Here is a 23,858-nt window from a genome sequence, read left to right on the forward strand (position 1 = left end):
TGGTTAACTGAATAAACGAGTCTTCATTTTACTTACGAGGAAATGCTCCCTTAGCTTGCCTGAGTTCACAGACTGAGTAATTGGTCAAGCCAGGATTTCAACTTTGATGTCTCAGAGTTTGCAATCTTTCTATGCTAAAATACACCCTCCCAAACACATTCCCTCCCTGCTGTTGCTTCTTCCTCAGGCCAAGAGCTTGTTGAACTGCAGCAGAAGCGTAATTCAGAGCGTGGACAGAAGGTCAGTTTCTAGCCTTTCTCGTCTCCACCCTCACCACATTTAGCTCCATCTGACTGTTTTCATATATGGAACGTAGATAATCATTATGGAACATGGTTAAAAAATTAAGAACACTATGTATTGCTTGCTTTTGTTTGGAAAGTTCAGTTGTCAGAGTAATTCAATCTTGACTGTTTGGTACAAATATTTCATCACTTTAAAGTAGCCACTTTTACGAAGAATCAAATCATAGTATTGGGAAAGGGTGGTACACTGTGTATAAGCCACAACCCCAGTGGAATTTTCCACAGGGAAAAGGTCTGTTTACCCATTGCTTATAGAATGAATGTTCTGGAAGTTCTCTGACACGATAACAGAAATGGCAGCTCTCACATCTTTGTCCATAGATTTACCAATCTGGAATAATAATAGCTACACCATGGAAGTTCCTGTTGTGGCTCAGCAGTGAACGAACCCAACGAGCATCCATGAGGATTTGGGTTCGATCTCTGGCCTCACTCAGTGGGTTAAGGATTCAGCATTGCCGTGAGCTGTGGTGTAGGTCACAGATGTGGCTTGGTGGACAGCTATAGCTCCAATTCAACCCCTAGCCTGGGAACCTCCATATGCCTCAGGTGCGGCCCTAAAAAGCAAAAAAAAAGAAAAAAAATTGTATGGAAAAATAGCTACATAACATTTATAGACACCTGTGACACTTCTCACTAGTTTTTGGGTTTGTTTGTTTTGGCCGAGCCTGCGGTATATGTAGGTTCCAGGGCCAGGGATTGAACTCTTGCCACAGCAGTGACAAGGCCGGATTCTTAACCCACTGCACCACCAGGGAACTCCCTCACTAGTTTTCCCAAGCAGACAGAACATGGAACTATTTAGTTTCTTAGTTTTAGCAGTATGATGTAACTTAGCAGAGTGATAGAATTAGTCCTAACTGTATTCCTGTGTAGGACTGTTTTTAATGGAAAAGCTGACATATGTAGGTAGTCATTAATGACCCAAGAGGCTGGGATGGGGCTTGTGCATGGTGGGACAGATGTAGCAAATAGTATCCAGTGTGAAAGCAATGCTGACATGTCTATTTCCAATGACACTCTTTTGGTTTTCCTTCTACCTTACTGACAACTATTTTTCATCTTTTTTTTTTGCTTTTTCAGGCCCGACCTGCAGCATATGGAGATTCCCAGGCTCGGAGTCCAATCAGAGTTACAGTTGCTGGCCTATGCCACAGCCACAGCAACACAGGATCCGAGCTGCGTCTGCGACCTACACCACAGCTCATGGCAATGCCAGATCCTTAACCCACTGAGCGAGGCCAGGGATCGAACCTGCATCCTCATGGATACTAGTTGGATTCATTTCTGCTGTGTCATGGTAACCCCAATTTTTCATCTTTTTTTAAAAAAATTTTTTACTAGCCATGTCTGCAGCATATGGAAATTCCAAAGCCAGTGATCAAACCTGTACCATAGCAGCAACCCAAGCCACTGCAGTAACAATGCCAGATCCCTTAACCCGCTGAGCCACACAAGTACTCCTGTTTTTGCTGGTCCTTTGGGATATGGAGGTTCCCAGGCTAGGGGTCGAATCAGAGTTATAGCTGCCAGCTTACACAACAGCCACAACAATGCCAGCTCCAAACCATGTTTGCAACCTACACGACAACTCATGGCAATGCTGGATCCTCAGCCCACTGAGCAAGGCCAGGGATCAAACCTGCATCCTCATTGGTGTTAGTCAGATTCGTTTCTGCTGAGCCACAATGGGAACTCCCCATTCCATGGCTTTAAATTCCACTGAGAAATGCTGTCTGGGAGATACTTTGATGTAATGAGCAGATGGGCATAGATTGGTTGGCGTTACTGGGACAACAAGTTGGGTACACTCCACAGTTCAACTCTCTTCTGCTGGAGAGTTATGGTAATGGAGAATTCATACACAATTGAAATTGTTTTCTCTGATACCCCTAGGCTGCTTTATAACAAAATGCTCTTTGGAGCTCCCACTGTGGCGAAGTTGGTTACGAATCCAACTGCAGTGGGTTCTGGTTTGACCCCTGACCCAGTGCAGTGGGTTAAAGGATCTGGTGTTGCTGCAGCTGTGGTATAGGTCAAAGCTGCAGCTTTGATTCAACCCTAGCCCGGAACGTTCACATACCACAGGTGTGGCCATAAAAACAAAACAAAACAAAAGTGTTCTTTTCTAGCTGCTACATAATTATTTTACCAAAAAAAAAAAAATGCAGACAAATTCACAGTATTTGGGAGTTCTCTGGTGGCTCAGTGTGTTAAGGATCCAACATGTCACTGGTATGGCTTGGGTTGCTGCTGTGGCATGGGTTTAATCCCTGGCCTGGGAAATTTTGTATAACAAGGGCTGCAGCCAAAACAAACCCAAAAATGATTCACTGTATTCAGACTGTGTACATTATTATTATTATTATTATTTTGTCTTTTGTCTTTTTAGGGCCACAGCTGTGGCATATGGAGGTTCCCAGGCTAGGGGTCTAATCGGAGCTGTAGCCACCAGCCTACACCAGAACCACAGCAATGCAGGATCCGAGCTGCATCTGTGACGTACACCACAGCTCACAGCAACGCCGGAGCCTTATCCCACTGAGTGAGGCCAGGGATCGAACTCGCAACCTCATGGTTCATAGTCGGATTTGTTAACCACTGAACCACGACGGGAACTCCTATTTTTTAGTTTTTAATCCTTTTCCTCCCCCGCTTTCTTATCAATCCTGTGTTTGTCCTTGCTCCTTAACATCAACAGTCTTTGTGTCCCTCAGATGAATTTTCTTTGAAGGCATCTATTTCCTGCTGTTTCTTAAAACCGTCTGAATTGAACCTGTCTTCTGAGCTCTGTAGATACACAGAGGCCCAAAGGAAGACCTGGAAACTCGATTTCATGGGATGATGGCATTACCACTTGGGAATCTGAATTCCCAAGCCTCCTCAAGCCTCTCCCTCCCTTAGTCATCTTCTCCTCAAGAAATGGCACAAACATCCACGCATTTGCCCAGTTGCTCAGGCAGAAGCCAGGGAAGCATCCTTGAATCTCCTTTTTCCTTCTTTGTTCCATCTCCCACAACAGCAAACATCTTCCTGATGAATGAATGAAATTAAACCCATGAATGATTTACTGCAAGAGAACACATTTTGTAGGTGGGTTTAATGGTGAACTGTGATGTGATTGATCTTTCAGACTGATTAATTTATTCCTGTATAATTGCTCTGAAGGATCTCCTGTGAATGTAGAACCAATAGAAGAAATAAATATTGTCTATACCCTTAAAAATTCACTAGCTAAGTAAAACAGGACAGTATGCAAGAAATTCTTCATAAATAAATTAGCTTGACCTTCACCTGTGGCTTGGAATGTAGGAGAAACACTTGAGCTCCGAGATGAGAAGGGAAATTTGAGGAGATAGTGACCGGTACAGCAACATATAGAGAGGCCACTTGATGGATGGCGTTACTAATTAGTTGAGGATTTTATACCTGTCCCAGTAACAGCAGAGAGACATTGGAATTTACTGTGCATGCAAGTGACTTGATATTTTAGAGTAAGGTCCTCGAAAATCTGACACAAGGTCCTTGAGAATATTCACAATGACGGTTTTCTTCATCTTCTTTTCTGCTTTTTAGGGCCCCAACCATGGCATATGGAGGTTCCCAGGCTAGGGGTCCAATCGGAGCTGAAGCTGCCGGCCTACACCACAGCCACAGCAACACTGGATCCAAGCCATGTCTGTGACCTACACCACAACTCACAGGGACACTGGATCCTTAACCCACTGAGCAAAGCCAGGGATCAAACCTGCATCCTCATGGATGCTAGTCGGGTTTGTTAACTGCTGAGCCACAAAAGGAACTCCCCAAGTTAAGTGTTTAGAATTTATTTTTTTCTGAAGGACAAGGGAGTTTTGAGAGCAGGAGTGACAAGATCTAAGGACATTTCAGAATGAGTCTTTGGGGCTGCTCTATAAGAGCACAATAGAGGATCAGGGGAGAAACCAGAAGACTAGGGATGCCATTGCGATGGTCTTGGCAAGAGGTAAATGTTCCTTGCTCCATCCTTTTAGCAGTGCAGAGAAGTGTTGGATTTGAGATATAATTCCAAAGTCAAGTTGGCAGAATATATTTGTAGACTGAGTGTAAGATGTAACACCAGGTTATTATGGTCTTAGCAACTAGAAGACTGGAGTTGCATCCTACAAGATGCAGAAGAAAGGAAAGGGGAAGCTGGAGGGAGGTGGGATGAAGGATTTTATTTTTGAACAAGTTCAATTTGAACTGCCAGGAGTTCCCACTGTGGCACAATGGGATTGTTGGCATCTTGGCAGCACTGGGACGCAGGTTTGATTCCTGGCCTGGCATAATAGATTAAGGATCCCTCATTGCTGAAGCTGTGGCTTAGATCACAACTGCAGCTCGGATCTAATCCCTGGCTTGGAAAAATCCATATGCCTCAGAGTGGCCAAAAAAAAAAAATGAAGTGCCTACTAGATGTCGAAATGGAAATGGAAAGTGAGGTGTTTGACATGGGAGATTCAAGCTAAAGGAAAAGGGGAAGGCTACGGTACAATTCAGGGAAGAATCAGTGTTATTGATGGCATTTAAAGCTGTGGGACTAGGAGAGATCCCACAGTAGTGAGTGTTGGCAGGTAAGAAGTGGACAGTGGCTGGCTGCTTGCTGCTGGGCTAGCAGGCAATGTTCTGTTACAACCGCAAATGCCTAATCCCGCCAGAAAAATATTCTTGTAAGTATTATAAGTTTTACGAATATACTAAGACCTGTAAATATACCAAGATTTAGCTGAATTTGTTTCCAAACCTACTTTGCCAATTGATTTATTATTAATTATATATTTATATACAATTTAACATATACCATATGTATGTATTGTACATATTTAAGTGAACATTAGAAAAACTAATTAATTCTCATCTAGTATACGACCTATCTCTTTGAAAGCAAGTTTGAAAGCTTTAGACAACTCAAGAATGGCAAAACTGCTAAAACTAACAACCAACGAACCAAACACTTTTTCTGTCTTTCTTTAAGTTTTTTGTCTTTTTTTTAGGGGCACACCCTTGACATATGGCAGTTACCCTGGCTAGGGATTGAGTCAAAGCTGCAGCTGCTGGTCTCCACAACAGCCACAGCAATGCCAGATCCGAGCCACAGCCAAGACCTACACTGAAGCTCACAGCAACACTGGATCCAGGAGTTCCTGTGGTGGCGCAGTGGTTAACGAATCCGACTAGGAACCATGAGGTTGCGGGTTCGGTCCCTGCCCTTGCTCAGTGGGTTAATGATTCAGCAATACCGTGAGTTGTGGTGTAGGTCGCAGATGCGGCTCGGGATCCCGCGTTGCTGTGGCTGTGGCATAGGCTGGTGGCTACAGCTCCGATTAGACCCCTAGCCTGGGAACCTCCCATATGCCGCAGGAGCTGCCCAAGAAATGGCAAAAAGACAAAGAAAAAAAACCAAAAACCAACCAAACAAACAAAAAAACCCACTGGATCCTCAACCCACTGATCGAGGCCTCATGGATACTAGTCCGGTTCTTAACCCGCCAAGCCACAAAGGGAACTCCAAATTTTCTTTTAACTTTTTTTTTCCTTTTTTTTTTTTTTTTGGCATGTGGAAGTTCCTGGGCCAGGGATTGAAGCCATACCACAGCAGTGACAATGTTGGATCCTTAACCTGCTGAGCCACCAGGAAACTCCTAAAAACACTTTTTAAACTAAAAAATAAATCCTGTAAAATTAAGTCTGAGTAGAACAACTCTGGGAGATTAGGAAAAAATGAAAATCTGGATCAATTCTGTATTCAAAATGCTTCTTTTTTTTGCTTTTTAGGGTTCACACCCGAGGCATATGGAAGTTCCCAGGCGAGGGGCCTAATCGGAGTTATAGCTGCCTGCCTATACCACAGCCACAACAACGTGGGATCTGAGCCTGTCTTCTACTTACACCACAGCTCATGGCAACGCCAGACCCTTAACCCACTGAGCGAGGCTGGGGATCGAACCTACATCCTCATGGATCCTAGTCAGGTTGGTTAACCACTGAGCCACAAAGGGAACTCCCTCAAAATTCTTCTATTCACAGTGACATTTGTCTCTTGCTGGCACTTAAAGAACTAAAACTGGGGATAAAAAATGATAAATTATCATTTATCATTTTCACACAGGAAGATAACCTGGAATCTAATCAGTGGACCTATATTCAAAGGAAAAGCCTTGACTTTACATCATAACTTAAATGTTAGTGTATCTACTGCTTTCCTGTGATGAAAAGGAAGCTAATAGCAAATTGCTGAGAACTGTCACCCATCCCTCTTACCTACCTGCCTCTTTTTGTATGTTAGTGAAGAGCAAAATCCAGGACAACCTCAATGCCACCTAAAAGTCCAGCATTGGGAGTTTCTGGCATGGCGCAGTGGAAACAAATCCAACTAGGAACGTGAAGTTTCAGATTCGAGCCCAGGCCTTGCTCAGTGGGTTAAGGATCTGGTGTTGCTGTGAGCTGTGGTGTAGTCACAGATGTGGCTCGGATACCACGTTGCTGTGGCTGTGGTGTAGGCTGGCAGCTGTAGCTCTGATTGGACCCCTAATCTGGGAACCTCCATATGCCATGGGTGCAGCCCTAAAAAGCAATAAATAAATAAAATAAAAATAAAAATAAATTTTTAAAAATCCAGAATCTTGTACAGTAGAGATGACTCAGGAATGCAGCGGAGGGACAGCAAAGTCACATGTTCAGAACTTCTGTCCCGGTGCCTGTCCTCTCAGAAGCCAGGTCACCTGGCGCAGTTCTTTGCTCAGGTTGCCCTCAGGGGTCTGTGAGCGACAGGCAGGGTGAGATGCCCGCCCCTGAGCACTCGGAAAAAGGCGTGGCAGTATGTGTGGCACCCATCCTTTACAGGTGGGTATGTATCTTTTACTCTAGCTTATCTTTGCATACATTCTTTTGTGTAGTCTAATTAAAATTTTAGCTAATCAGAATACCATATTTAGTCACCAACTATAAATAGGGTCTCCTACCAGCCTCACTGGAAATCCCCAGGATGTTAATTTACACTCATGACTTTATTATGAAACAAACCTTACCATCGCCTACTAAGGGCTATTTGAGGAACCAGATTTGGCGAAGCCCCAAGACCACTACCAAACTTCTGAAACATGTCCTCATGTTTCTTTTCTTATTACAATTTTTAACTACGGCAAAAGACACATAGCATATAATTGACCATTTTCACCATTTTTTTTTTTTTTTGTCTTTTTTTGCCTTTTCTAGGGCCACTCCTGTGGCATATGGAGGTTCCCAGGCTAGGGGTCGAATCGGAGCTGTTGCTGCCGGCCTACACCACAGCCACAGCAACTCAGGATCTGAGCCGCGTCTGCGACCTACACCACAACTCACGGCAACGTCAGATCCTTAACCCACTGAGCAAGGCCAGGTATCAAACCTGCAACCTCATAGTTCCTAGTCAGGTTCGTTAACTACTGAGCCAGGATAGGCACTCCAATTTTCACCATTTTTTTTTTTTTTTTGTCTTTTTGCTATTTCTTGGGCCGTTCCCGCGGCATATGGAGGTTCCCAGGCTAGGGGTTGAATCGGAGCTGTAACCACCGGCCTATGCCAGAGCCACAGCAACTCGGGATCCGAGCCGCGTCTGCAACCTACATCACAGCTCACGGCAACGCCGGATCGTTAACCCACTGAGCAAGGGCAGGGATCGAACCCGAAACCTCATGGTTTCTAGTCAGATTCATTAACCACTGCGCCACGACAGGAACTCCCAATTTTCACCATTTTTAAGTTCATTGCTATGCAACAAATTTCCAGAACTTTTTCATACCTATTAAACACCTCCCCATTCTCCCCTTCCCCAGATGCAACTCAAATCTGGTGTTGCTGCGGCTGTGGTTGTAGCTGTGACAAGCAGCTGTAGCTCTGATTCAGCCCCTAGCCTGGGAACTTCCACATGATGTGGGTGTTGGCCTAAAAGCAATAAAAAAAAAGAAAAAAAAAGAAAAAAGAAAGTAAGAAACTGTAACTATGTAAGATGATGAATGTTAACTAAACTTCCTGTGGTAATTGTTTCACAAAATATACATTTATCAAAACATGTTATACACCTAAAATAAATACAACTTTATACATCCATTATAGCTCAATAAAAAATAAATATTAAAAAAAGGCAGAGTTCCTGTTGTGGTGCAGTGGTTAACAAATCTGACTAGGAACCATGAGGTTTTGGGTTCGATCCCTGGCTTCGCTCAGTGGGTTAAGGTTGTCATGGGCTGTGGTGTAGGTCGAAGATGTGGCTCTGAACACACATTGCTGTAGCTCTGGTGTAGGCCAGCGGCTACAGCTCCGATTAGACCCTTGGCTTGGGAACCTCCATATTCCGCGGGTGTGGCCCTAGAAAAGAAAAAAAAAAAAAAAAGGCAAAATGGGGGAGGACAAGAGTATAAAAATATTGATAATTATTGAAATTGGTGATTACTGAACTAATCAGGGTTGAGGTGATTGTACTATTATTTCTATTTTCGTGTATGTTTACATTTGTTTGTCCTTACCTGTGGCATGCAGAAGTGCCTGGGCCAAGGACTGAACCTGCACCACAGCAGTGACAACTTTGGATCCCTAACTGTTAGTTCACCAGTGAATTTTGAGATGATTGATTTTTAATTGGATTAATGGGTGGTAAGTTTTAAATCATAAGCTGATAGAGTTGAGTGGTAGATAAATTTTCCTGAATAAGTTGAAAGTCTATTTAAATATTTTCATAAGGAAACAGGCATAGCAGACAATAAAGTTGGTTTCACGTACGTGGTGAAGCACACAGCTCATGTGTGCATCTGGCAGAACCCCCAGTCCAGAGAGGAGCAGGTGCTGCTTTCCAAAGACACCTACTTGTGCGTGTCCTGACACTATAGTTAGAAAATGCTCAGATTTTTAGCTGCTTTTCCCAGAACTCAAAGCTCGTCTTCCTGTTTATCTTGGTGGGATGCCTATGTTATACTTGCGATTTTTCTGTTCTCTCTAATGTATTAAAGCATGATTGTCACAGATGGGGAAACAAGAGGTCATTGGTTAACAATCAGATGTTTGATTTCCTGAGCAGAAAAGATACTCTCTTGTGTATTTTAAACATTTTTTAAAGAGAAATAGGGCTAGTCTCTTGAAGGTAAAACCTGTTGGCTGGGCTTTCCTCAAGAGTCAACAGTCATTTCTAAATTCATTTTTCCTTGGAGTTCCTGTTGTGGCTCAGCAGTAACAAATCTGACTAGTATCCATGAGGATTCAGGTTCAATGCCTGGCCTCAATCAGTTGGTTAAGGATCTCACTTTGCCGTGAGCTGTGGCGTGGGTTGCAGACTCGGCTTCGATCTGATGTTGCAGTGGCTGTGGTACGCCGGCAGCAACAGCTCCGATTCAACCCTTAGCCTGGGAACTTCCATATGCTGTGGGTGCGGCCCTAAAAAGAAAAAAAAAAATTCCTTTTCCTCATTTAACTGCATCCTTTGCATTTAATCTCAGCTCTGGCTCTTTTTCTAAACCACTTGTCAGTTGGTAGTGGTTACTGCTTTAAATTTAAGTAAACATTGCTCGAGGAACAAAGGAAAACCAGAGAGGTGGTCAATTAGCTGTGGTCCAAATTGGTGTGATATGGAGATGATGGCACTTTTACTTAATTCAACTTCAGTTACCAGAACAGTTGATCTTGATTAGGTTGGGGGGCAGTGAAAAAGTACTAATTCCTGACTTTGGGAGACACAAGTCTTTTTTTTTGTTTGTTTCTTATGGCTGCACCCAAGGCATATGGAGGTTCCAAGGCTAGGGGTCAAATTGGAGCTGCAGCTTCCAGCCTTTGCCACAGCCACAGCCACAGCCACAACAGATCCAAGCCTCACCTGCAAACTGCACCACAGCTCCCGGCCACACTGGATTTTTAACCCACTGAGCAAGGCCAGGGATGGAACTTTCATCCTCATGGATACTAGTCAGATTCGTTTCCACTGAGCCACAACAGGGACTCTGAGACACAAGCCTTTGTTTCCCCTAAAGAATTAGATAACACTCCTCATGCTATTAATCTCATTGCTCTACTTTGGTTTACTCTTCCTTAAATGGACATAATAATAGTACTCGCCTCATGGTGTTATAAACATCAAATGAGTTAATGCTTGTAAAATGCTTAGAACAGAGATTGGAACAGATAGCAAGTATCATATGAATGTTTACAAGATAAATTCCTGCACCATAGTGTGGATCTTCTCTATAATATATGAATAAATGATAACAGCTACAGGCTAGTGGAGTTCCAGAATTTCCTCGGTGAACTTGTCGTTCATTAGCTATTGCACAGTCAGCAGATGGTTTGGAGAAACCTCACTAAATTGGAATTAGTGCACAGATTATTAAACCTGAATAAATTAAAATTCTGAAATCATCAATCTTTGGAACAAAATGAAAGCTAATAAAGGTTTTGACACAGACATCCATTAAAAAGATAGCAATGAAAATATACATAAAGAGCATATAGAGATGTAAGTATATGTCTTTGCATGTCATAGACCTAAATGGTAATTTTTTTTTTTTTGGTCTTTTTGCCTTTTCTAGGGCCGCTCCCAAGGCATATGGAGGTTCCCAGGCTAGGGGTCTAATCAGAGCTATAGCCACTGGCCTACACCACAGCTCACAGCAACGCTGGATCCTTAATCCACTGAGCAGGGCCAGGGATCGAACCCGCAACCTCATGGTTCCTAGTTGGATTTGTTAATCACTGAGCCACGATGGGAACTCCCTAAATGGTAATTTTTAAAGACACTATTGGAAAAAAAAAAAGGAGTTCCCCTTGTGGCACAGTAGAAACGAATCCGACTAGGAACCGTGAGGTTGCAGGTTCAATCCCTGGCCTTGCTCAGTGGGTTAAGGATCCGTGAGCTGTGGTGTAGGTCACAGATGCAGCTAGGATCTGGCATTGCTGTGGCTGTGGTGTAGGCTGGTGGCTACAGCTCTGATTGGACCCCTAGTCTGGGAACCTCCATGTGCTGCAGGGTGGCCCTAAAAATACAAAAAATAGATAAATAAAAAATAAAGATACTGTTGGACTACTTTTAACATCTACAAATAACTAAATTTAGAAGAATCAAGTGTTTGTAGAAGGAGTGTTCCCTAGAAAACTTGAGAATCATTAAAGATGATTTATCATTTACTAGAGCAATTTTACTGGTATTGAAATTTTACATGAAATAATTTACATGTATCAAAAAATTTTTTTATTGTTTCATGTATTTATTTTTTTGCTTTTTAGAGCCACACACTTGGCAGATGGAAGTTCCCAGGCTAGGGGTCAAATTGGAGCTACAACTGCTGCCCTCCACCACAGCCACAGCAACACCAGACCGAGCTGCCTCTGTGATCTACACCACAGCTCACCACAAGGCCAGATCCTTAACCCACTGAGCAAGGCCAGGGATCGAACCTGTGTCCTCATGGATGCTAGTCAAATTCATTGACCACTGAGCCATGATGGGAACTCCAGATCCAGGTCTTGATTCTTTACAGATTGTTGGGTTTTAGCTTGAAATTTGAAGCTGGGAACATAATACCTCTGTGTTCCAAAGGCCAAGCTAATTGGAATTACTGTCCTTTCATCAGATTGGATCCCCCAGGATACTATTTATTTATAGAGCAGAATTTAATGACAGTTTTAAGTTCTGTGTAGTTGAAGAACAGTTTTTTTTTGGATTCAGGATAGTTTTTTAAAAAAGATATTCTTCAAAGTGGTTTATAATGCCCTGTATTCTTCTGCCTTTAACCTGACACATTTCGGCTCTTGTGTTCTCTTAACCTGGAAGGCCTTCATCACAAGGGCTGTTGAATTAACTGCAGTCTGTGCAGATGATAAACAAGCCAGCAGAACATTTCCCGGGTTAGCAGGTGCTCAATAAAGATGTGAAAATCTAAATCACAGTCCTTTCTATTTTTAAAATAAATGGCAGGCATAAAGAAACACCCTTGGCTTATTTCTGGTAGGGTTTTTATGTGCTGTAAAGAACTTTATTCATCAGTATAGCACAAATTCTATTAAGAGATTTGGCTTTAAAATTACAAGTGGTTAACATAGTCATGCTCATTTGCCACCCAAATCCGCTCCTGAGGGATGGTGCCAGAAGTCTGAACTTAAGTGCCTCAGTGTGGACACTGAAATGAGCACTGATTACCCTATTTGACTAGGTAGCCAAACATTTTTCTCATAAGGTTTTAAACTCGGCAAGATTTCACAGGATTTAAAAATGGTTTCTAAAAAAAATCACATTTCCATCCCTTAACTGGCTCAAACGGGGCACAGGGGCTTGGGGCACAGGGGCTTGGATCCACACCGCTGCAACCCTTGTTTTTGTTTTTAACCATTTCAGGGCTTCTTGAAATAGAGGCTGTATTAGAGTTATGGAAAAAACAGCCTTGGAATCTGACAGTCCGATTCCTGGAGTCAATTCCAGTTCTGCGTGACCTTGGACAAGTTACTTTACTTCTTTGAATTTCCGTTTCCTCCTGGGCAAGACGACAGCAGCCAGAGCCACCTTGCAGTCCAGTGTGCGCGCCTGGAATACGCCCGGCGGGTCCCAAACAAACAGCAGCCATGTTCAGGCCGCCCCGCTCGGCACCGACCTCGCGGCTGCGCTCGCCCCGGCAGGTGTAGGCACCGCCCGGGTCGCGGGCCCCCACCCTTCCGTCGCTCGCGGGCCGGCCCCTCGGCGTCTCCGCGCAGGGAGGAGCGGCAGCGTCCCGGGCCCGCCCCGGGCGGGGCCGGCAAGAGGCTGGGAGGACGCCGGGACGCGGACCCGCTCCGAGGCCCAGCGCGCCGAGTGCGGGAGAGCTAAAAGCGGCTCGGCGCCGCCCGTGCCCGAGCGCGAGCGCGCGGCGGCCGCCCCCTCGGCCCTCCCCTGGCCCTGCCCCGCCCCCCGCCCTAGCGCGCCGCCCGCCCGCCGGGTCGCCGCGGGGCCGTGGTGTACGTGCAGAGCGCGCAGAGCGAGTGGCGCCCGCACGCCCTGCGCTGCTCCGCGGGCCGGGCCGGGCCGCCGGGGAGGCTGAGGCGGCGGCCAAGGCGGCCTGTCTCGCGCGCCCGCGACGCAGGCCGCGCTCCCTCAGCCCGCGACGGCGATGAGGCGCTGAGGTGGCCGCCCGCGCTGCGCGGCGGGACCAGAGGACGAGGAAGCGGCCGGGCCGAGGGGCGCCGGCCTCAAGAGGCGAGGGGCGGCGGGTGCATGGCGCAGTGACGGCCCTTGCCGCTCCTCCCGCTACCCGGACCCAGGCGAGGCCGCCACCCCTCCTGCTCGGCCGCCGCCGCCGCCGCCGCCGCCATGGCCAATGACAGCGGCGGGCCGGGCGGGCCGAGCCCGAGCGAGCGAGACCGGCAATACTGCGAGCTGTGCGGGAAGATGGAGAACCTGCTGCGCTGTGGCCGCTGCCGCAGCTCCTTCTACTGCAGCAAGGAGCACCAGCGCCAGGACTGGAAGAAGCACAAGCTGGTGTGCCAGGGCGGCGAGGGCGCCCCCGCCCCTGGAGCGGGCCAGCAGCCGCAGCCCGGCCCCGCGCCGCTGCTCAGGAAGGCGGTGCCGCGCCGGGACAGAGTCGCTGCCGTGGAGGCCGCGGGCCCGCGGGCCGCGGGAGACGCGGCCAAGGCGAAGGCGAAGGCCAAGCCCGCTGCAGACCCCGCGGCGGCCGCGTCCCCGCCCCGCGCGGCGCCCGGCGGCGCGGGCCCGGCGGCGGCGGCGGCGGCGGCCGAGGCGGAGCCCGCGAAGGAGGAGCCGCCGGCTCGCTCATCACTGTACCAGGAGAAGGCGAACCTGTACCCGCCGAGCAACACGCCGGGCGAGGGACTGAGCCACGGCGGCGGCCTGCGGCCCAACGGGCAGACGAAGCCGCTGCCGGCGCTGAAGCTGGCGCTGGAGTACATCGTGCCGTGCATGAACAAGCACGGCATCTGCGTGGTGGATGACTTCCTGGGCAAGGAGACGGGGCAGCAGATCGGCGACGAGGTGCGCGCCCTGCACGACACCGGCAAGTTCACGGACGGGCAGCTGGTCAGCCAGAAGAGCGACTCGTCCAAGGACATCCGCGGCGATAAGATCACCTGGATCGAGGGCAAGGAGCCCGGCTGCGAAACCATCGGGCTGCTCATGAGCAGCATGGACGACCTGATCCGCCACTGTAACGGCAAACTGGGCAACTACAAAATCAATGGCCGGACGAAAGTAAGTGATGCTGGGGTGGGCGCTGGACGCCCCCGCCCGCGAGGCGGGGCGTGTGGAATGAGGCGCGGTGGTTCGTCCTGGTGCAGACCCGGGAGAGAAAGCGGGTATCACCTACCTCCCCTCGTTCACCAACTTCTCCGTCTAATTACATGGCCTTCTGGCTACACTTTGGGGCCCCCTTTGCACTTTGCTTTTCACTCTCTTTCATTGAACTCTTAGTGGATTCTAGCCTCACTGGAGTTGCAGCTGCTCGTTGGGGCTATTAGAGTAATACCTCCCCAAAGCCAAGGGCTGGTTCTGCGTCAGCAGTGGGTTTGCAGCGGCTCTTAAATTCCCTGTGGGATTTGAACCACTCATCAGACTCTACCTTACACAGTGCAATGTCGTGTTTGGTTTAGAACCCGCCAGTTGACCACAAGAAAGTGTATTTGAAAGAAGCATTTAGGCATGTGTCCTCGTCGGATTCAGGAAGAGCTTGGCCGCTCCCCCCCTTCCCCTCCCATAGCTCTCGTCCTTCTCCGGGTCCCTACTGTTTTGAAACCCACTACAAAACGGGGGCGGGGGGGGAGAAGTATTTCCGTTTTCAGACCTCTCGGTGTAGGTAGGTTACATTTTTAGCATAGGTTTCCTCTATTTGCTTTTGTTCGTGTAATTCTTCTGTTGAAAAAGAACTGTTTTGTGGCTTCCTGGAAAAAAAAAATCCTCGGAATTGTAGCAGGAGGGAAGGCTCACTCCAACGTCTCAATTTGGTGAAATCTCTTTGTTTTCTCTTTACTCTTGCAGTTTTTCCCTCACAGAGTCTTTAATCCTCCCTACTCTGATTTTCTCTCCTCAGTAGGGTAAATGATAGACTTTTTCCTTCTTTATACCTTCTTGTGGTTCTTTCCCATTTTACTCCCCAGATCTTAATCTTTTCTTTGTATCCAGCTCCACTCCCGCCCACCCTGCTCCACCCTCCTCCACCATCGATCTCTCTCTGATTTTGTGAGTTTGAGATGGTTTAAGAAGCTCATCACGCGTGCATGTTTGTACCCATACACTGACTCTTCCCAGTACTTTTGTGTGTGTCAGACCGTCTGTTGTGACTGTCATTCATTAAGTGGGACTCTCAGACTGCTCAAAAGGCACGGGAAATGAGGAAAGTTCTAAATGTGAACATTTTGTGGGGAAGATACAATGGACAGTCTAGTTTGGTTTTTTACGCATTGTGGCTGGATGAAGGCACATGTCTTAATATCATAGTCGCAAAAAAAGAAAAAAAAAATCAAATCCTTGCTTACCATTAAGCTAGGAGGAGAAAAGGGGCTGGTTAATGATCAACTTTGGGTTTTAATGAAATTTTCGTTTGTGTCTATAAATATTTCCTTAATTCATCATGGATCAGATGTGAACATACTCCTGAACCCTAGAGCAGGAAAAGAAGTGGCATGAAGGAATATTAATATAGCTGTACCAAACTGACTAAAGTCTGTGTATAGTTGGGGCACAAGCTTAAGGTGAAGTCATGAAGATGTCTTAAACCTTCCTTGATCTGCTTTCCTTAGTTAATTTAGCTGTCCAAGTTAAGCTAAATCCTCTTCTCTCCTAGCTTCCTGTTTTTAACTGTCCTTCTCAGGGAGGGGAGGGATAACAGTGAGCCTAGTTCTTACCATAGTGCCTTCTCATGGGGGGGCTGTGAGGAAATAGCCACCCCCTTCCTCAGGAGTGCCAGGGGCTGAAGGGTCGTGGAGGCTTTAAAGCACCTGACTACACATATCCTCATGTGAAGGAAGGAGGGATTTTACACTCTTTAGACTTGATCTCTGGCTTACATTAATTTTAGGGACACAATTTCAGGATCTATGAATGGTCTTAGGGAATCACTTTCATTGTACTGCTGTGCTGAGAGAGGTTTTGGGAATCTCGTTTGATTGTGCAATTTTAAGTATTCCTAAAAACAAAATAAAGATGACGGCAATCAAACTACCAGCCAATATATGTGGAGCAGTCCTGTGCCAGTACCAGGTTAGGCTGGATACAGGCATAATTCTACAAAGCTGGTAGTATTATTCTTATTTTACATTTGGAGAATATTTCAGCTCTGACTTGGCTAAGGTCTACTGCTTACCCCCTGGCATTCAAACTTGTCATTCATTCATCAAGCCCCAGGCTTTTTCTACTATGCTGAATATGGGTAGGATATTAACTGAGAAGATGTAGATTACTTAATTACACTGTTGGAACTAAAATTTGATGTACATATTTTGTTGATAAGGAGAGTATTAGCCTGCTGTGTGAATAATTGTGGCTTATGTTTGGGCTATATAAATTTTTTTGTTTGTTCCTTGGGCTGCCCAGTGAAATATGGAGTTCCCGGGCTAGGGATTATATCCGAGCTGCAGTTAAGGACCGAATCCTTAACCCACTGTGTCAGGGCAGAGATTGAACCTGCGTCCCTGTGCTCCAGAGACACCACCCATCCCATTGTGCCACAGCGGAATCTCCTATATACATTTTTTTATTAGGTGACTATACAATGTTTATTTCAGATAGAGACAGAAAGCCAGGTAGATTTATCTGCCTGGATCATGCTTATTTCATCTTAACCTTCAAGAGAGGCAGAATGTAGGTACTGTATATGATTGCAGAGAGGGTCTTTGATGAAGGATTTTATTATCCTTGACAACATTATAGTGATTTAAAAAGGTACTTGCGGAGTTCCTGTTGTGGTGCAGTGGAAACGAATTCAACTAGTAACCATGAGGTTTCAGGTTCGATCCCTGACCTTTCTCAATGGGTTAAGGATCTGGAGTTGTTGTGAGCTGTGGTGTAGGTCACAGACACGGCTCAGATCCTGCGTTGCTGTGGCTGTGGTGTAGGTCAGCGGCTACAGCTCCAATTAGACCCCTAGCCTGGGCACCTCCATATGCCAAGGGTGTTGCCCTAAAAAGCAAAAAAAAAAAAAAAAAAAAAAAAAAAGGTTATTTGCCTCACATGTGTGGTATTTTTCTCACGTAGATTTTCACAGCAACTCTGTAAAATATTTAGGTTTGTTGGTGTGTTATCCCTGTTTATAGGTTAGAAAAGTGAGCCTTAGGGCAGTTAGTTCACTTGTTGGAAATCCTGCAGCTTGCCAGGACTTAAGTTCATTTTTTCGTGACCAAGATTTGATGTTCTTCATTTACATGATCTGTTCTGTATGGGCTTTTTGTATGTCAGGGCCTGATAATCAGGTGATACATAACTGGCTGTGGCTCATTCAGTGTATGCTTTGATTTCTCCCAAGTTTCTGCTTTCAGCATGCTTATCTGGTTGCTGTTTGTCCATCTATTTTAAAAGAGGAACTACAAGGAGAGGATGAAGATAACAGGAGAAAAACAGGAATGATAATTGTGGCCACTGATGTAACTGAGCTCCAGTGTCCATTTTCTCTGGTCCTGCTTGGGGATTCCCCCCGATTTTGCCCTTAAACTACCCTTTGATCCTTTATCTTTTCTCACACCCTTTCTTCCATCAAGAGGACTTGCAGTGATGTCCAAGGGGAAGGAATCATGGTCTGTCTGTGGTTTGTGAGGAGTAGCACTGTGGGGGCCATAAGAAATCAGAGGCGCCTTTACTTAGGGGTAGAGGAAGATGAGAGCAGAGGGGTGCAGATCATGGAAAAATGCAAGACCATTCAGTTAGAATTTCTAAACCACCCTGAAGGAAAACGTTTGCCTGTTAGAATGAAAACACCGGAGTCATACATAGTTTTGGAATTTTGATTGGCGTTCCCCTGGGGCCCGGTGAGTTAAGGATCTGACATTTTCACTGCAGCAGCTCAGGTAATTGCTGGGGTACATACAGGTTTGATGATCCGTGGCCCAGGAACTTCTGCATGCCATGGGAGTGGCTGGGGAAAAAAACAAAGGAGGAGTTCCTGTTGTAGCTTAGCTGGTTACGAACCCGACATTGTGTCTATTAGGATGTGGGTTCAGTCCCTGGCCTTGCTCACTGGGTTAAGGATCTGGTATTGCAGCAAGCTGTGGCATAGGTCACAGATGCAACTTGGATCCCATCCCGTGTTGCTGTTGCTGTGGCATAGGCCTCAGCTGCAGCTCTCATTCAGCCCCTGGCCTGGGAATTTTCATATGCCACAGGTGCAGCCCTAAAAAGAAAATTGAAAAGGAGTGATAAAATAAGACCAAGAAGGAGCAGATCATATTCCTGAGATTTTTCACCAGTCTTGCAGTTATTTGGGCAACTCTGGCTGATTATGGCTTTTAGAGGGAAAGATAGGAAGAGGGAAAACCTGAGGCTTATTACTACTGCTACAGAGTTGTGGCGCCAGTCCTCTTAGATGGTATAAGCAAAACTATTGCCGGAGTTCCCGTCGTGGCGCAGAGGAAACCAATCCAACTAGGAACCATGAGTTTGTGGGTTTGATCCCTGGCCTTGCTCAGTGGGTTAAGGATCTGGTGTTGCCATGAGCTGTGGTGTAGGCCGGCAGCTACAGCCCTGATGAGACCCCTAGCCTGGGAACCACCATATGCCGTGGGTGTGGCCCTCAAAAAGACAAAAGACAGAAAAAAACCCCCAAAAACTATCTCGCCAGTTTCTCTGTACTCTTGACACCTAGGATGTACAAATTAGAAGCAGCTTGTTTAATGTTTTAACAGATATACTAGAGTTCAAGATCAAAGTCAATTACTCTGTATTGAGAAAGGCTGAAAATATTTTAACTGCAGTAATAACAGTTTTACATAGAGCTTAACTATTTTACTGTTTTATTTTTTTTTTAAACTGTTTAATTTTTTATTATTTTTTTGGCCACACCCTTGGCATGTGGAAGTTCCTAGGCCAGGGATTGAACCTGTGTCACAGCAGGGACCTGGGCCACTACAGTGACAATGCCAGATACTTAACTTCTAGGCCACCAGGGAGCTCCATGTGCTTTACTATTTTAAAAGAGATGCACTTGGCAAGTTCCCGTTGTGGCTCAGTGGTTAACACATCCGACTAGCATCCATGATGACGCAGGTTCGATCCCTCAGTGGGTTAAGGATCCGGCGTTGCGGTGAGCTGTGGTGTAGGTTGCAGACTCCACTCGGATCCTGCATTGCTGTGGCATAGGCCAGCAGCTACAACTCTGATTTGACCCCTAGCCTGGGAACCTCCATAGGCCACAGGTGTGGCCCTAAAAAGCAAAAAAAAAAGAGAGAGAGAGAGAGTAAGATGCACTTGGACTGAAAGAGCAGTGTTAATGGATTGTGACTGAACCAAGTTCAGCTTTGTAGGAAAACGTTTGTGTAGTGGATTTCATTGACATGTAGTTTAACTAAGGTAACTTCTTTAATTCTAAAGGAATTTTATTTTGAATTAACATTTTTTTTTAATGTTTATATCTCTTCCCTTTATCTACTATCTAATGAGCCACAAAACTGTCCTGCAGGACCTTGGTCACACGGGAGGAGGACATCTGAAGGTGGAAGCCTAGTGGACTTTGTGCTGCAGTGACACCTGTGTTGGCTCTTGGATCTGCCCCGTTTCTATGTCCTTGAGCCAGTTGCTTAATCTTCCTGAGCCTCGGTTACTCTATTTGGAAGATGGTGTTAAATGATACCTTCCTTTTCTGCCTCTCAGGATTTGCTGTGAGGAGGGCATATAATCATGCATGTAATAAAAGCACCTTTTTCGTTTTAAAACACTATGCAAAACTGTTGTCAGCTGTAACTCTTTTTTTTTTTTTTTTTTTTTTTTTTTTTTTGTCTTTTTGCCTTTCTGGGGCCGCTCCGGTGGCATATGGAGGTTCCCAGGCTAGGGGTCGAATCGGAGCTGTAGCCACCAGCCCAGGCCAGAGCCACAGCAATTCGGGATCCGAGCCACGTCTGCGACCCACACCACAGCTCACGGCAACGCCGGATCCTCAACCCACTGAGCAAGGCCAGGGATCGAACCCGCAACCTCATGGTTCCTAGTCAGATTTGTTAACCACTGTGCCACGATGGGAACTCCTGTAACTCTTCTCATTTAAAATTTTGTCTACTTTTCTGATTTTTTTCTTTAAGAGTTCTGTGCTTTTCTTCTCCTTCTGTCTTTAATAAGTTGGGGGAAAAAAGACTTAACATGATGACCCATTTTTGACCTAACCATCTCCCCTACACACACACACACACACACACACACACACACACACACACACACACACACACACACACACGATGACCCATTTTTGACCTAACCATCTCCCCTACACACACACACACATTTTTTAAACAGAGGAAATAAGTCCCAGAGAGGTTAAGTGACTTGTTCAAGATCATAGAGCTGATTAGTGACAAAACTGACCCATGTTTGATTTCCTTCATTCTTACGTCAACAACTTGATGCTACATCTCATGAAAAAATTATGTGTTCCCACTTGACACATATTGGTGTATTTTATGTCATTTTTAGGGGTGCTTGAACATTTAGGACTTGATTTCCCTCTCTGTTTTATTGATATCACTCTATAGTTTGGCTTATCTGACATTCTGGTTGAAATTTTCTTTTTTTTTAAATTTTATTTAAATTTTATGGCTGACCCATAGCTGCAACCTATGCCATAGGCAATGCTGGATCCTTTAACTCACTGTGCTGGGCCAGGGATTGAATCCATACCTTCACAGTGATCTGAGCCCCTCCAGTTGGATTCTTAATCCACTGTGCCATGGCAGGAACTCCTAAATTTTCTCCCATTCCATAATTCTGCCTTAATTTCCCTAGAAGCTCTTTTCTTTTTTCTTTTTGAATTTTCTAGGGCTGCACCCACAGCATATGGAGGTTCCTAGGCTAGGGGTCTAATTGGAGCTGTAGCAGCCGGCCTACGCCACAGCCACAGCCACAGCAACACCAGATCCAAGCTTTGTCTGCAACCTACACCACAGGTCACAGCAACGCCAGATCCTTAACCCACTGAGCAAGGCCAGGGATCGAATCCGAAAACTTATGGTTCCTAGTCAGATTCCTTTCCGCTGTGCCATGATGGAAACTCCATAATTCTGACCAGGAACCATGAGGTTGTAGGTTCGATCCCTGGCCTCACTCAGTGGGTTAAGGATCTAGCATTGCCATGAGCTGTGGTATAGGTCACAGATGCGTCTTGGATCCTGTGTTGCTGTGGCTGTGATGTAGGCTGGCAGCTGTAGCTCTGATTCAACCCCTAGCCTGGAAGCTTTCATGTGCCGCAGGTGCAGCCCTAAAAAAAAAAAAAAAAAAAAAAAAAAAAAGCAGAGATAAATAAACAGGGTAAGGACAGAGTGACAAGGGTGGGGGAAAATTCATTTAGATAGGGTTAGTAGAGTAATGTCATACACAGAGACTTGAATGAAGCGAGGGGCTGGTTATTTGGATGTATGAAAGAAGAACATTCCAATAAAGGTATTAAATAGCAAGTACAGTGGCCCTGACGGGTAATAGCATGCTCGGTGTGCTCAGGAAACAGCCAGGAGGTCATTACCGTAGTAGTGGAGTGAGGGAGGGAGCCTGTGAGAAATAAGGTCAGTTCATGTAGGGTTTGGCTTGTAAGCCATGGCAGGAACTCTGGGCTTTACCCTGGGTGACGTGGGAGGCCATTAAGAGTTTGTTCTAGAAGATCTCTGTGGCTGCTTGTGTGTGTAGACAGGAGGGAGCAAGAATGGAAGCAGGAATGCCAGTTAGGAAGTTCTTGAAACATGGCTCACAAGAGAGTAGTAGCTGCAGACCTGTAGAGAGTGGTTGGTTCCTGGATACCTTTTGAGAATCCGATTGGTGAGATTTGCTGATGGATTAGACCAGAGGTACAAGAGAAAGGAAGGAGTCAAGAATGCCTCCAGGTTTTTGGCTCTTGTAATTGGGAGGAAATAATAATTATTTTATCTTGCTCTCACTCTTCTGCTTTTCTCCTCTTGTCCCACTTTTTCTGAGTTTCCATTTTTAGCGGATTGTTGACACTTACTTCGCAGCCAAAGCCAGAGGAAAAAACTGCTGTGCTCTACTTTTCCACATTCCTTCCAATTGGCCCTGCTTGCTGCTCCTGCTGTTGACCTTAACGGCCCCATCCTTTCTTCTCCAAAGGCCTTGTGGCTTCTTTGCACAATGTGTGCTCTTCAGCTCTTCATGTTACTGCTGTGGCTCGGCTCACTACTATGGTGCAGGTTCAGTCCCTGGCCCTGGAACTTCTGCATGCTGTGGGCACGGTGGGCACGGCCAAAAAAACCCCCCCAAAACACTAAAAATAGAGGGTACATACAGTTTGCTTCTTTGATTCTTAAGTGTTTAGTGTTCAGCAGCTACTTAGGTCCACACCATCTTTCTACTCTTATTTGCTGCTTCTCTTTGAAATACAGCCACTATTTCAGCCTTGATGTTTTCTGCCTTATTGCTTCCCTGCTCACTCCTCCAACACATCTGTGAATCCTTTGACTAGTTTATGACCCACAGTTGAAGTCTTTTTTTTTTTTTTTTTTTTGTCTTTTTAGGGTCTCACCCTAAAAAGGGCATATGGAGGTTCTCAGGCTAGGGGTCAAATCGGAGCTGTAGCCACCAGCCTACACTACAGCAACAGCAATGCCAGATCCGAGCCCTGTCTGTGATCTACACCACAGCTCATGACAACTCCAGATCCTAACCCACTGAGCAAAGCCAGGGATTGAACCTGAGTCCTCCTGGATGCTAGTTAGATACGTTTCTGCTGAGCCATGATGGGAACTCCCCAGTTCAAGTCTTGTATGTCCAATACCCCAGTTTCTCCCTGAACTCTGAACCTCCACTGATCAAAAACTTTATCTGTCTTTTATTCCTGAAGTGTCTTCTCCAGAAAGTTATAAGGGCAGGGCAGCTGTTTTATACTCTTCTGTCTTACACAGAGCAACTTTTGCTGTTCTTGTTATTTATTCATTTATTTATTTTATGGCTGCACCCATGGCATATGGAAGTTCTGGGCCAGGGATTGAATCTGAGTTGAAGCTGCAACCTACACTGAAGCTTTAACGGCAGCGCCGGATGCTTTAACCCACTGTGCAGCGCCGGGGATTGAACCTTTGCTTCAGCAGGGATCTGAGCCCCTGCAGTCTGATTCTTAACCCACAGTTAAAAACTGTGGGAACTCTTGTTCTTGTTATTTATTATTCATATGTTAACACTCAGTGAATGGCCCTCAACCATCTTGCCTGTACTACACCCCAGCTGCCCCTCTTTGTGTCCATTTTCTAAAACTGCAGTAAGGCTTGCTGGAAGTCTGTGAGTGTTTTCATCCTATTGTGGTCAACTCTCCTTTCTGTGCTTACTATGCTATTTCTAGTCCCTATTTTCCAGATAAAAATAACCCAGGCCAACATGGCCTAAGCTATTTTTAACTCTGAGTA

The 23,858-nt window shown here is 45.8% G+C and overlaps 1 protein-coding gene across 2 annotated transcripts in view; it reads left to right on the forward strand.

Annotated features, from left to right (window-relative positions):
- The window catches only part of EGLN1 (egl-9 family hypoxia inducible factor 1), a 54,895-nt gene continuing 44,343 nt past the window's right edge, over window positions 13,307-23,858 (forward strand). The window contains exon 1 of one of the 2 annotated variants that reach the window (XM_021073581.1): window positions 13,307-14,517. In XM_021073581.1, the coding sequence (XP_020929240.1) occupies window positions 13,624-14,517 (894 nt within the window). In that variant the 5' untranslated portion in view covers window positions 13,307-13,623. The remainder of the gene's footprint in view (window positions 14,518-23,858) is intronic. The other variant, XM_021073580.1, reaches the window with a different exon arrangement.

The sequence above is a fragment of the Sus scrofa genome, chromosome 14 (assembly GCF_000003025.6).
Source record: "Sus scrofa isolate TJ Tabasco breed Duroc chromosome 14, Sscrofa11.1, whole genome shotgun sequence".
NCBI classification, from domain to species: domain Eukaryota; kingdom Metazoa; phylum Chordata; class Mammalia; order Artiodactyla; family Suidae; genus Sus; species Sus scrofa.